Source organism: Vicia villosa, linkage group LG3, assembly GCF_029867415.1.
Source record: "Vicia villosa cultivar HV-30 ecotype Madison, WI linkage group LG3, Vvil1.0, whole genome shotgun sequence".
In the NCBI taxonomy this organism is placed as follows: domain Eukaryota; kingdom Viridiplantae; phylum Streptophyta; class Magnoliopsida; order Fabales; family Fabaceae; genus Vicia; species Vicia villosa.
The window spans coordinates 37,000,639-37,013,728 of NC_081182.1; the positions used below are offsets into that span (position 1 = coordinate 37,000,639).

Genomic DNA, 13,090 nt, shown 5'->3' on the forward strand with positions numbered 1-13,090 from the left:
TATCTCTCTCAAGCCAGTGAAAAAAATCATTGAATGTAGTATTACAATAGTTGATAATAAGTATTAAAGATGATGTACCATTTTTTCTTCTTGTTTTGTTTCTTGTTTTCATTAGTTATGTATTCTTACTCATGACTATTTATTTATTTTTTCCCTCTCCAGTAGACAGTTTCTCATAGCAACCGGTGAAAAAGAATTTTATTAAGAAGATTAGATAGATTTTACTTTTTGGACATGGAAGTATATATAGCCCCTTTTTACTTTATGAAAAAATAATTTAGGAAAGGTACTTCATAGTGAGGTTCAGGTTTGGTGAGGAAGAGGAGTTTGTTATTTTTTTTTCTTCGGAAGTATACTTCCGAAATCTCCAAAAATTGGTGTTTTTGGAAATACATCTTCGAAAACACTCCTTATTTGATGTTTTTGGAAGTACATTTCTGAATTCTGAAAAAATTTTGAAAAAAAATTATTTCGAAAATGCATTTTCGAAGTAGGGGTATTTTTTATTTTCCGCGGGAGGTGACCCCCATAGGAGGTGAATAAAGAAATTCTCTTTTTGTATACCCAAAACATTAAAAATTCATCCTAAGACTATCAATAATGGTTTCTAAATTCAACACTCTATTTTTTCATTTTTTACACTCCACATTATCATCTATCTTCCACCTAATAATTCAATACCCACCACTTTTATTGCATATTATTATTTTTTTGTGTTTTTATTTTTGTGATTATATATTAATAACAATTATCGATTGAAATTAAATTAAAATAATTAAGAGTTAAATAATTTATTTTAATTTTTCTAATTTAATAACTTATTTTAATTTTGTGTGCGTGTGTGTGATCTAGCGGAGAAACGCTTGGACCCTGAGAGTGTGCTCCTCTCAAGGGCTCAGGTTCGAAACCCGCTAGTTACAAATTGCTTATTAAAAAAAAAAAAAAAACTTATTTTAATTTTATTTTTCTAATGTTATATTTTTAATTAAGTTAATGTTAAGAGCTACAAACAAGAGAGTTAAATAGAAAAATTAGAGAGAAGAAAGTTTTTTTCTCTGTGTCCAAATCTAATGAAACTAGTCTTTATTTATAGAGAAAAAAATGATGAATTTTGGTAAAAAAAAAAAATAAAAAAAAATAATCTACTATGAAATAATTGACCCCAAATGATTGTGATAAAATAAATAAAAAATTACAACAACCAATAATATTTTGCCAAGTTTTTTTGTAGCCCCCACTCTCTCTTATTCAACATGTTGAATTTATTCAACACAATTTAATTCATCTCATTTTCAACACCCCATTCAACACCCCCATTACACTCATTCAACTACTTAATAAATTATTCAACATGCCCATTGTAAATGGTCTAAATATATTGAAACACCACTTTAAATACTCCTAATTGTAGAGGCCAATTGGGCAGGTGTTGTTCTAAGTCTGTTTTTGATAAAAAAAACAACGATTGACTGATAAGTTAGTTGATAGCTTATAGTTTATGGCTGATGGCTCCTAACGGATATATTATAACTTACACCCTCTGGTCACATTTATAAGCAATATCTTTTGGAAGTACAAGGGGACTGAACTACTCTTGATTTATGGGAGGAACCAGGATATATCGTTTGTGTTATTCTTCTTTACCTCTGAACTATTTTTATCTGTTGCTAAACACTTAGCTCTGATTCAGATTCTCTATCTTATGCTTAGAATCTGATAAGAGACTTTCAGAAAAGTAAGAAAAAGTTAACACATTTCAACTTCATTTCTTGTGTTTTTCTCATCTTCATCCAAAAGCTCCAAAATCACTTTTCTCTCTCAAGAATCGATCCCCTCGTTTTTCCTTTCCCTTTTCTTATGAAGCAGTTAGAAAACGTGTCTGCTAAATCAGAATTGTGGGTGCACTGGCTTCTAACGCGGGCGCGTTGCATAATCATTAGTTCAATGCGGATGCTATAGCTCAAAGTGGGCGCGTAAATTCTAGAGAAAAAACAATAAATTTTTTATCATTTTGTTCGCTAGTTTTTCAAATAAGTGCTTTTCTTTACCCAAAAGTTCTTTTAAAAGCTCTTTTTGCTCGTTTGCTTCTAACTTGCTCATTTCTTGTCGAATTTGGTCGATTTTTCTTGCTAACTGGCGTGCAATGACAACATGTCACCACAACCCCAAACTTGAAACGTTACTTGTCCTCAAGTAACCAATCAACACATTGAAATTTTGTTAACATCTCTTAAGGCAACCTTAGTGCCCAGGATCGAAGAAGTACCCGCTACCTTTGCGTCTACCCAATTATACGTTTGTGCAACTGACCGACGTTGGAGGGTTATATGCTTCAACACCTCAACATTGTTAGGCCTATGGCTTTCGACCCTCAAATGAACCTGAAGAAAATCTTTGGCAACTTCCCCCTATGAAAGTTAGCCCTCGTTTCTTCCTTTAACAAGACGCGAAGGAGTAATGGTACCTCAATGTGATTTTTTCTTATGCAAAAATTTGATATAAGGGCGTCCAACAACCCTGAGAAAAAGTTTCTCCCTCCAAGGAAGGATATAACATTCCTACTGACCCAGGGTCGTCATATATGGTTGTAACCTAGGTTGTCAATAGCGCACTATAACGGCGCTATAGAGGTGTAACGTAACGGTAGAGGCCCTCCCCGCGACGCTCTTGATCTGTTAACCACTATTTGAAATAGTAGAAATAGCAGTCGCGATTTGAATGAGGCATAGCAGTGGAATAGCGACGCAATAGGGGTATGTAGCGCTTTACAGACCGCTATTGTGAAGATGAGGTCCCAATTGTAACTTTGAATTTTTTTAAGTGCAAATTTGTATTTTTCTCTTTTATTTAATTATTATAAAAACTAAAAGTAAGACATTAGGTCATAAATCTCTCTCTTCACTGGAAACAGCAGTCGTTCCATTATGCCCTAGTTTTAATTCATGTTCCATTTTTTTTCTTCACAGAACTTCTCCTTCTCCTACCCACTCTTCCAATTTGTTTTCTTCACATAATTTTTCCTTCTCTTCTCTTCACAACAAACATCAATCTTTCTCAACCTTATTTCCACTTTCCTCTTCACCTATTCATCTTTTTCTCATCCATTCACATCTACTTAGAAACCATGGCATCATCATCTTCTGCAAGTTTAAGTTTAACACAAACTTCCAACAACAAAGGTTTTTTTAAACCTATTGGTGACAATATTGACATAGCTTAGCAGTGGAACTCCTATAAAGATCAAAGAAAAAAACTATTGTTTGTGATTTTTTGTTAGCATCCTTCAACAAGAGGAATAACACTAGCTAAGAAGCATCAATTGAGGATAAGGGGAGAGGCTAGAGCTTGCAGAAAAATTCCAACTGACATTAAGAAAATTCTGCAGGACAGTTATGATAAAAAAAAAACTAGCTGCAAGTGATGCATATATGGTAGACGTTAATGTTAATGAAGAGTGTGAAGATGTTGTCCAAGAAGTATCAAACCTAAGAACGGGAAAAAGACGTTCAACCGCTGCTTCCAGAACCGAGAATAATGCTAAAGGCCCTATGGATACGATATTGTTTCAAAATCCAGAAGTATCACAAAAGAAGACACTTTCACTAGCTAAAATGTAAACATCCATTAAAGATTCTTGTGTGGAAAATGCAAGGGCGTTAACTAACCAATACATTGCTCGTTTCTTATATCAAAATGGCTAAATTTTAATGTTGTGAAATCCAAAAGCTTTAAGTTGGTGATTGAAGCTGTTGGAAACTATGGGCGGCACTTGAAGCCTCCCAATTACCATGAACTTAGAGTTCCCTTGCTCAAAAAGGAACTATAGTTCACAAAGAAAAAGGTACAAAGGTTGGTGATAGAGCGAACTCAATTGGGATACTCTATCATGTCGGATGCGTGGACAGATTGTAAGTCTAGGACATTGATCAATTTTATGGTTAATACTCTAAGTGGGAGTATGTTTGTGAGCAGTATTGATGGTTCGAGCTACATGAAAACCAGATTGAAGACATTTGAGTTGTTGGACTCATTTGTTCAATAGATTGGAGAAGCAAATGTCATGCAAGTTTTGAGTGACAATGGTAGCAACTATGTCTTGGCAGGTAATAATGTTCTCCTTTGATGATTTCTACTAATGTGATAAAGTTTATTGGTTACTAATTTCTACTAATCTGATGTAAATTGGTTACTTATTCAGCTCATTTGTTTTGATCTTAAGAAAATATTTAGAAGATAAATATCCTAGACTTTATCGGACTCCGTGTGCTGCACATTGCTTGGATTTAATGTTAGAAGGCATAGGAAAGTTGTCTACTGTTAAGAGGGCCATAACAAGAGGACAATTTCGTGTTGGATTCATCTACAACCATACCATAACCCTTAAATTAATGAAGACGTTCACTGAAGGAGCTGAATTGATTAGAAGTGGAGTTACTAGGTTTGCAACAACATTCCTCACGCTTCAAAGATTGTATAAACTAAAGAATAATCTTGGAATAATATTTGTATCACAAGCATGGTTGGACACAAAGACATCAAAAGAGGTTAAGGGGAAAAGGGCATGTGCTGTTGTTCTCATGACATCGTTTTACAATTATGTTTTATACTCTCTTAAGGAAATGAGGGTTATAGTGACAGTTTTAAGATGAGTTGATAATGAGAAAAAGTCGGCAATGGGGTACATATATGAGGCAATGGATAGGGTAGAGGAAAGTATAGCAAAATCTTTCAATGGAATTGAGAGTAAGTATTCTTATATTTTTAAAATCATAGATAGTAGATGGGAGTGTCAACTACATCGTCCATTGTATGCAGTTGGGCATTTCCTTAACCCATAACACTTTTATAATGATCCAAACATCGACAAAGACACGGAAGTGACAGATGGGCTATTTGATTGTATTCAAAGGCTTTCAATAGATTAAATAGAGAATGACAAAAGTCTATCTTAGATTGCTTTTTATCGGAAGGCTAGTGGGACATTTGGCATGCCTTATGCAGTTAGAATTAAGGAAACCATGTCCCCTGGTAAGTTAAAGTCCATTCTTTTGTTAATTTAAAATGGCATACTCAATACTAATTTATTATTGCATTATAATTTACAGCTAAGTGGTGTACCATGTATGGAACCATTGTCCTCATTTGCAAGCAATTGTAATAAAAGTGTTGAGCCTAGCATGCAGCTCATCATGATGTGAGCGTAATTGGAGTACTTTTGAGCAAGTAAGTTAAAAATTAATAGTTTTTTTGTGTAGTTAGATTGGAGTTGTGAGATTTGAAATCAATTATCTATACAAATTATAATATAGATTCATTCTAAGAAAAGAAGCAAGCTAGAGCATCAAAAGCTACAAGACTTGGATTTTGTGAAGTACAATCAAGCTCTTCTAGAACGTTTCAATAGCAATGATTTAATTGATCTTATTCTCCTTAACAATATTGATGAATGTTATGAATGGTTGCAAAAAAATGAGGATGAAAATGGAATACTGGAAGATGGTTTGGTTTTAGGAGAAGAGGGTTTGACTTGGGAAATTGTTGATAATGTCGTTGGGGCTAATGAACCAACAAGAGTTAATAGGCATAGACTTGCTACATTAGTGTCTAATGGAGATGACGAGTTGGAGGTAGAAGAAGAAGAAGTGTTTGAAATTGAATCAAGTGATGAGCAAGATGATATTAATGTGGTGGAACTTAGAAATGAAGATGAGGCGGATGTGATTTATTCATTTTGTTTACGTTTAGAATTTGATTTAGAAACTTTGAGTAGATTACTAATTTGAGTCATTATGTTTAGTTTATGTATGTTGCAACTTTTGGTTTATGTATGTTGCAACTTTTGTTTTCAAGTCATTATGAATGTTGTTGGAACCTATTTTTAGTATTTATGTATGTTGTTGGAACCTATTTTAGTATTTATGTTTTTATATTAAGTATTTACCTTGGTTTTTAAAAGCTCATAATAGCGGTCATTCCGCTATCCGCTATGCCACTATAGCATTTAGGAGGTCCGGTGCTACGCACCTCTATCTAAGATTAACAACCTAGGTTATAACCTCTGGTTCTACATGACCGTTGCTAAAAGAGGAGCAAAGGGAATTAGAAGATGACCCTGATGAAGTTTTCACTTCAAAATCTCTCACTGAATCGGCGTTATTACTGCTCATTTTGGTAAGATAAAACAGAGGATGCTGAAAAACTTGAATGATAAAGATACCTTGTTAAAGAAGGTTAATGAAACATGAAAAATTAAAAATGCGAAAAACTTAACGAAAAGCTCTAAGTCACTTTTAGTAGTGCTCTTAGGGGAAAGGAACGAAAATGTTTCTTTGGAAATGTAACTGAAAGCTTAAAAGCTAAAAGTTACGAAAACTATAAACTTTTTGACTCATCGTATTTATAAGCAATGAGTCTTGAAGCATCAAGACCAATTGTGAACATGGATCATTAGATCAATGAATATATTTCCACTTATTGATACACACCAACTCGAGTTCACTTAAGTATTCTCTAAACCGCGCCATACTCTAACTGGTCACGTTATCACACATGTTAGGAATGATTGATGAAGGTATCAGTGTTAAAACCGATTTAAATGTGCTTGTCCCCATTACTTTTCAAAAAATTGATCCCTAAGCAATTCAGTTATGCTCCACGCCGGACTACAATATAAATGTCGATCAATAATACTTAAGACTTACCCCATCTATTTCAGTGCTTGATCAAGCATTGGGGGAAACTATTCTGGATCGACCAAAGGCCTAATCGACCAAGGCCTACTCCAAATAAGACACACTCTACTCGACCCAACATATGAAACAGTTTTCATGCTATGAGATGGTACACAATCTATGATCTTCAATTTCACCATACTCTTCTTTAATCTTGAACTAACTTGGACGTTGGAGTGCTAACCATGCAGGTCCACCCTACGTCACCGTAAAGGAGGTAGAAGCCATTGTTCAAGACCATTATCATCATCATCTATGGTTCTTTCGTGGAATTAAATAATCTATTTCTGCCTCCCGAACTAAACATATATTACTTCATTTATCTCATAAAAACCGTCACATTTGTTATAATAATAATAATAATAATAATAAATAATAATAATAATAATAATAATAATAATAATAATAATAATATCATTTATTTTTCAAAGTAAATTTTTTTAAAGTCTTTTTCAAAGAAAAATTAATTTGGTTTAGTTGACCCAAAAAATGGAGGTGCTAATATTAGCGGCACTATATAACAGAAAAGCCCGTATATTGATTGGACCAGTCACATAAGAAACTGAGCCCATAACGATAACACTTTTCTAGTCAGATTTGATTTTCCCTCCACTGAATCTCATCTGAAATCAGAGGAATGGCAACGGAAGGAGTAGGTGGAAGCGGTAGCAGCAGCGAAGTGGAAAACGACTTGGAAATGAAGCTCTTACGCGACAGATTCAGACTCTCCGCAATCTCGATCGCCGAATCTCAAGGTTCAATTCTTCTCACACTCTCTTCTCGTTTACGATTCAAGTTCCTAATTCTCGTTTACGATTCACAGCAAGCAAAAGCGGCATGGAAGTATCGAACGTCGTCGTCGCTTGCGTCGCTGATTTAGCCTTCAAATACACCGGTAATGTACAGTTATTGTTTTTCGTGTTCTTCGAATTAAAACCCCTATGATTACAACGTGTATGAAGTAGTTTCTGTTACAATGATAATTTTACATGTTGATGGATTAATTAGGTATAGTTTCCATTTGTATGTTGATTATTGAGTAATTGAGTTCATAATGTTGAGATTAAAGTAACTGTTATGTGAGCAGAGCGGTTAGCTAAGGATCTTCAACTATTCTCACAGCATGCAAATCGTAAATCCGTAAATATAGAAGATGTTATACTCTCTGGTTAGTTTTGAAATGTTTTCGCATTGGCTTTTTTGTTGATTATATTGTTTATGTGTATATTTTGATTTTAAGATTTTGAATGAATTATCGATAAAGTAATTGTAGTGTGTGTTTTGGTTCAGCGCATCGAAATGAACATTTATCTGGCTTGTTGAGGACTTTCTCCAATGATTTAAAAGCCAAAGATCGTCAATTTGAGCGGAAGCGAAAGAAGAATGACAAAACAACTGTTTAGTGCGAATATTGCTATGATTTTAAATTGGCCTCTATTCTTGGATTTGTTACCTGTTTTGGTATATCGATTAGTATTATTCTTTATGGTCTTATGCATCCTTTGGAGCTTAATAGTTAATATCAGCCAATGCTAAAGGGTTAGTCTATGTAAGGCAAAGAAATGTGCTTTATATACTTGTATAAATATTCTAGGTCAAACAGAATTATTGTTGCAATGCCTATTTTTTGGTGCTTGTAAGTATTAATCTAGCTAGTTGACTCTGTTGGAAAAACGAGAACCACTTGACTCAGGTCTAAATGAGAGTTTGGACTGGCCGTATTAACAGGTGTACATTGTGTCTCCTAGCAAATCCTGAAATTGGATCACGTTATTATGATCTATGTCCAATAATAATCTATGTTGAATACAAAACTAATCACCCAAAATTAGAAGGAATTCAAAATCCTGGAAATCTTTTAGAGAGCATAGAAAGTAGAAACAGAAGCATAATTGTCATTATGATCTTGTTTCTGTTACGACAAACCCAAAAAACATATTCTACAGGTTGAGTCTAATAGACTAATATATTAAAATTTGTGGAGTGGCAGAAAAACTGCTTGTTTGAATTGCTCATCTTCTTCGCCAGGTTTGCTTGGTAAATTCTTTGAGCCACCACATAATGCCTTATTATCTACCTTTGACCATATGGTATGAAGGTTGGTAGAGGAAAGAACCTCAATTAGACCAGGGTTGTTGTTTCAAAGAAGCTTTCTTGGAATGTAATAGTACATTCTAATAATTAATTGTTTTGTCTTTCATGGAGAGAGACGGATTATACTAAGGGTGTGTTTGGTAGAGGTGAAATAGAAGAGAGAGAGAGGTTGAAGAGAGAGAGATAGGAGAGAAGACTCATACTTCTCTTGTTTGGTCGTGAAGAGAATGAGGGAAGAGAGATATAAAACATGTGGACCCTACTGTTTTTGGAGTCTTCTCATATATGAGAAGAAATAGACTAGAGATGCACAATATTTAAGGTATTCCAATTATATCCTCCATAAATAGTGCTCATATAATATAATATTATGTTTATTTTTTTATTTTTTATTTTATTTAAGGATAATTTTGTCATTTAAAAATAATCATATTACTCTCTCTCTTCTATTTCTCTTATCTTTCTCTTCTACCAAACAATATATTAAATCAACTCTATTTCTCACTTCTTTCTCTCTTTTCACACTCTCTTACCTATTTCTCTCTTCATAATTTCTCTTCCAAATCAAACATACCCTAAGTGATAGAAAAATGAGTAAAAAACTGGTGGCTTAGATGGAGGATGATGTATAAAATTTGGAAGTGTACGATTTTTACAGAGTAGCATAAAAAACTATGATCTCTACGGGATCAATCAACTCTTAGAATTTGAATTGAATATAGTTCAACTTCACAAGATCTGATTGTACGATATGAAGTACCACCGGAGTAACATCACTCTCGATGTGGGACTAAGTGTCCAATTTCATAAACACCACCTAAGCTCAATATAAGTTAGTAATGTGGGATTAAAGTACCGGCTTACTCAGTGTCTGGAAATTTCCTTCTGAAATGTGTATTTATAGTCTAAAAGCGCCATTCTATAACATAACAAAAGAAATTGTAAGTAAATTTACAGGCAAAACAAAACCACATATCAAAACAATGCAATAAAAAAAAAGAAATTTCAAGTAAATCTACGGTAATAACTTTGAACTTTTAAAATAAATTATTAAAAAATATTATATATATAAATTATTATAATATTAAAGATTAAAGTATAGATAATAATTTATTAATATTATAATCTATTTTAAAATTAATATATTTTTCAAATAATATATTTTTATATATTTAATAAATAAATTAAATGAATTAATAATTTCTTTTAATATTTCAAAAATATTAACCGTGAATTGTTTATGATTTATTTTATTTAGTACGTTTATATTTGTGATTTTTAAAAAATAAATTTTTAGATAAAATGACCAAAATGAACAAAATGGATTTTTTTTATAGGATATATGAAAAATATGAGGTGAATAGAAATTTTTTTCTCTTTTAAAAAAAAAAAAACTTAACTAAGGCGACTAAAGATGAATCATATTACAGCATGAAAAAAAAAAAAAGATGAATCATATTACGCACATGATTTAATACACCCCCCAAACCCACGGGATCTATTCACACCCAAATCCAACGGACCAAGATTGGAACGATGCAACTAACACAACCATTGTTTTGAGGATTCCTTTTTCAACTCTATGTGTTGTTCACCAACTAAGATGAAAAATCAAGAGAAATTATCAATTGCACCCATATACCTCCTCATAAATATGCGGTGAAAATTTGAAAATATCCTTATGATTCGGATATGAATATATGAAGACACATTTAAAAAAAAAAGAAGGTGAATTTGCATATGCACATCCGAAGTCACCATTTAAAAAAAAGTATTTTCCAATATGCATATCCGAAATAATTTGGGGTATTTCATAAAACGCAAACAACCACCCTCACTATTTGCATTCTCTTCAAACACCAAATTTTTACTTCTAGCCCATTTTTACAAAGTCTCATTCAAGCATTCCTACTCTACAAGTTCCATTCAAGCATTCCTAAAAGCTCAAAGCTCATTTCAAGTTCTACTCAAAATTCCAAAAATTTGTAAGTTTCCTCTAGATTCTACCTCTAGCTAAAAGTTGTTATTATGGTTGTTAGAATTTAGGATAATGTGTAGGTTAAAGTTATTGTACTTTAATGATAGTGTTTACATGGAAAAAATAGGATTTTGGATGACTTAGGGCAAGAAAAGGAAGTTCGTAAAAAATAGTTGTTCGCAGGTTATTTCAGAAGTGCATATCCGTAATAACCTCTAACTAGTTTCGGATATGCACTTCCGAAAATTTCTCTGAGTTTTTTTTTTCAAATATGTTTCATATTCTTACCTGTGACATTTTTTCAGGAAAATGACTGACAACCAGGCACCGACAGATCGACTTAGACATGGGAGGCCAACCCAGACGTCCTCAACTCAACGCAAGAGAGCCGCACAACAAGGAGTAACTCGGTAACGGGGTCGAGTCCAAGTCCAAATGAAAGAAACGCCTACGGGATCCTCATCAGCACCGAGGAGTCGGCTGTCTCGGCCATCTTCCTCTCGTGAGGTTAGTCAGGAGGATGAGGAGGAGCAGGAGGAGGTACCTGAGGTTCACCCAGAGCACGACAACGATGCTCAAGACGCACAGGAGGGCGGCTATCCGGGAGTGTCTTCAGACATGTCTGTCTTAATATACTATCATGACCATGCCGCTCGACATATTTGGGACGACGAGGTTGTTTTTTAATACACTTTTTAATTTAAACGGTTTACTTACAAATAGTTGAAATGAATTTAAAAGGTTTATCTAGGATCCAATAACTAACATTCTTTTCTTTTCTTCTCTTTTCTGTGACAGGAATGGATGCCCATAAAACCCGTGAGTCATTCACGAAAAATATTTGATCTATTTAAACCATAGGTTGAGTGGGTTAATGATGTTGTTGCTGGATCCGGACTTGGTGGGTTATGCTGTACCAAATATATTACCATAAGCCACGGCATGCAGGGGGCATTTTTCGAAAGGTGCGACATGGAGACGTTGTCTTTCCACTTTCCTATTGGGGAGTTGACGACCACACTGCATGATGTGGCCTTTCTGCTCCACTTGCCTATCAGAGGGAGGTTACTGAACCATTTATAGATACAGAGGGTTGAGGCCATCGAGTGGGTGGTGGATTATCTGGGTATGGACCTATATATGGCCGATTTTGAGTGTAGGTTAACGAATGGGGCGCATGTTCGATTCTCCACCCTAAAGGAGATTTATGAGCACCACTTAGTAGCGGCAGCTGGGGCCGAGGATGAGGAGGATGAGGGTTTTGTTGAGTACCACCGAGCCTGTGCTCTGCGCATTGGTTCATGTTCTTGGTTGACACATCCCTCTTTGTGGACAAAAATGCAACCTACATGGACATGACATACCTCCAGTACTTTATGGATTTGAGTGCAGTTCATAAGTGGAATTGAGGGGCCGCCATTCTGGTATACCTATATCCGAAGCTGAATGAAGCATGCAACTGGAGGACCAAACAGTTGACTGGGTCTTGCACACTCCTCATGGTACATTTATTTTTAATTATATAACTTTTAATATGTTATTTGTTAAGTTGTACTAACATATTTTCATATTTGTGTTTCAGAGCTGGATCATCTTTTACTTCCACTACATTCATGGCTACGATCTCGATAGTACTGCTCACGATGACATCAATTGGAATCCTTTTCCTGATTACCTTCGGGTGTTCCCCTTCGACCTCATCTTGTTATATTTCAGATTGTTGGCATGTGGGACCAACACCATGGTCAGATATCTGCCAGAGTGATGAATCAGACAGTTTGGGCGCGTGCAGATGATACCTAGGTCTCCATTTGAGGCAGCTCCCGACACCGTTACCCGCCGAGATCTCACTGCTATCTTTTAGGATTGGGAGCATCATTTGGTGCCAAAGGAGTATCGGCGTATGCGGGTCATCGAGAGCTGACACTGTGTAAATAAATACGTGATATGGTTTTATCAAGTGTCACATCATATCATGACACCTGAAGCTCTTGGACGTCCACCTAAGCCAACGCACGAGGAGCTCTTGGAGACCCACCAGGCCGAGGATGACCATGCCACTGATCTCCTGTCGATATGATAGCAGATACAGTTGATTGAGCAGGAAGCATTGGACAAAAGGATAATTCAGGAGGGTGGTGCTATTTACGGTGATTTCCGGTAAACAACCGCTAGTCTTCCAAACTATAATAAATATGATTTGGTTACTCGCAGGATCGACTAGATTGATCCTAGGACACATAGTCAAAAAGATTATTATCAATGTTCATTTGAACCATATTCATGA

General features: G+C 34.8%; 2 protein-coding genes across 3 annotated transcripts; both read left to right on the plus strand.

Moving 5' to 3' along the window:
• The first annotated feature begins 7,360 nt into the window (after nucleotides 1-7,360).
• On the plus strand, nucleotides 7,361-8,433 carry LOC131655421 (protein MHF1 homolog). 2 transcript variants are annotated; one of them, XM_058925308.1, is made up of 4 exons: nucleotides 7,361-7,486; nucleotides 7,555-7,626; nucleotides 7,819-7,899; nucleotides 8,022-8,433. In XM_058925308.1, exons 1-4 carry the CDS (start codon nucleotides 7,369-7,371, stop codon nucleotides 8,132-8,134), a joined length of 384 nt encoding a protein of 127 aa, XP_058781291.1. In that variant the 5' UTR covers nucleotides 7,361-7,368; the 3' UTR covers nucleotides 8,135-8,433. The 2 variants fall into 2 exon arrangements, with proteins under 2 accessions (XP_058781291.1, XP_058781292.1); XM_058925309.1 differs by having other exon boundaries at nucleotides 8,005-8,137.
• A 2,805-nt stretch (nucleotides 8,434-11,238) lies between these two features.
• LOC131657886 (protein MAIN-LIKE 2-like) lies at nucleotides 11,239-12,162 on the plus strand. The gene is made up of 3 exons (XM_058927236.1): nucleotides 11,239-11,478; nucleotides 11,665-11,867; nucleotides 11,964-12,162. Exons 1-3 carry the CDS (start codon nucleotides 11,239-11,241, stop codon nucleotides 12,160-12,162), a joined length of 642 nt encoding a protein of 213 aa, XP_058783219.1.
• The last annotated feature ends 928 nt before the right edge of the window (nucleotides 12,163-13,090 follow it).

Coding starts and splice junctions, on each gene's coding strand:
- LOC131655421 (XM_058925308.1), top strand. CDS start 7,369: ATGGCAACGGAAGGAGTAGGTGGAAGCGGTAGCAGCAGCGAAGTGGAA. Junction 7,627..7,818: donor TTTAGCCTTCAAATACACCG/GTAATGTACAGT, acceptor TTATGTGAGCAG/AGCGGTTAGCTAAGGATCTT. Junction 7,900..8,021: donor AGAAGATGTTATACTCTCTG/GTTAGTTTTGAA, acceptor GTTTTGGTTCAG/CGCATCGAAATGAACATTTA.
- LOC131657886 (XM_058927236.1), top strand. CDS start 11,239: ATGAAAGAAACGCCTACGGGATCCTCATCAGCACCGAGGAGTCGGCTG. Junction 11,479..11,664: donor GACATATTTGGGACGACGAG/GTTGTTTTTTAA, acceptor TTTAAACCATAG/GTTGAGTGGGTTAATGATGT. Junction 11,868..11,963: donor CACTTGCCTATCAGAGGGAG/GTTACTGAACCA, acceptor TTTTGAGTGTAG/GTTAACGAATGGGGCGCATG.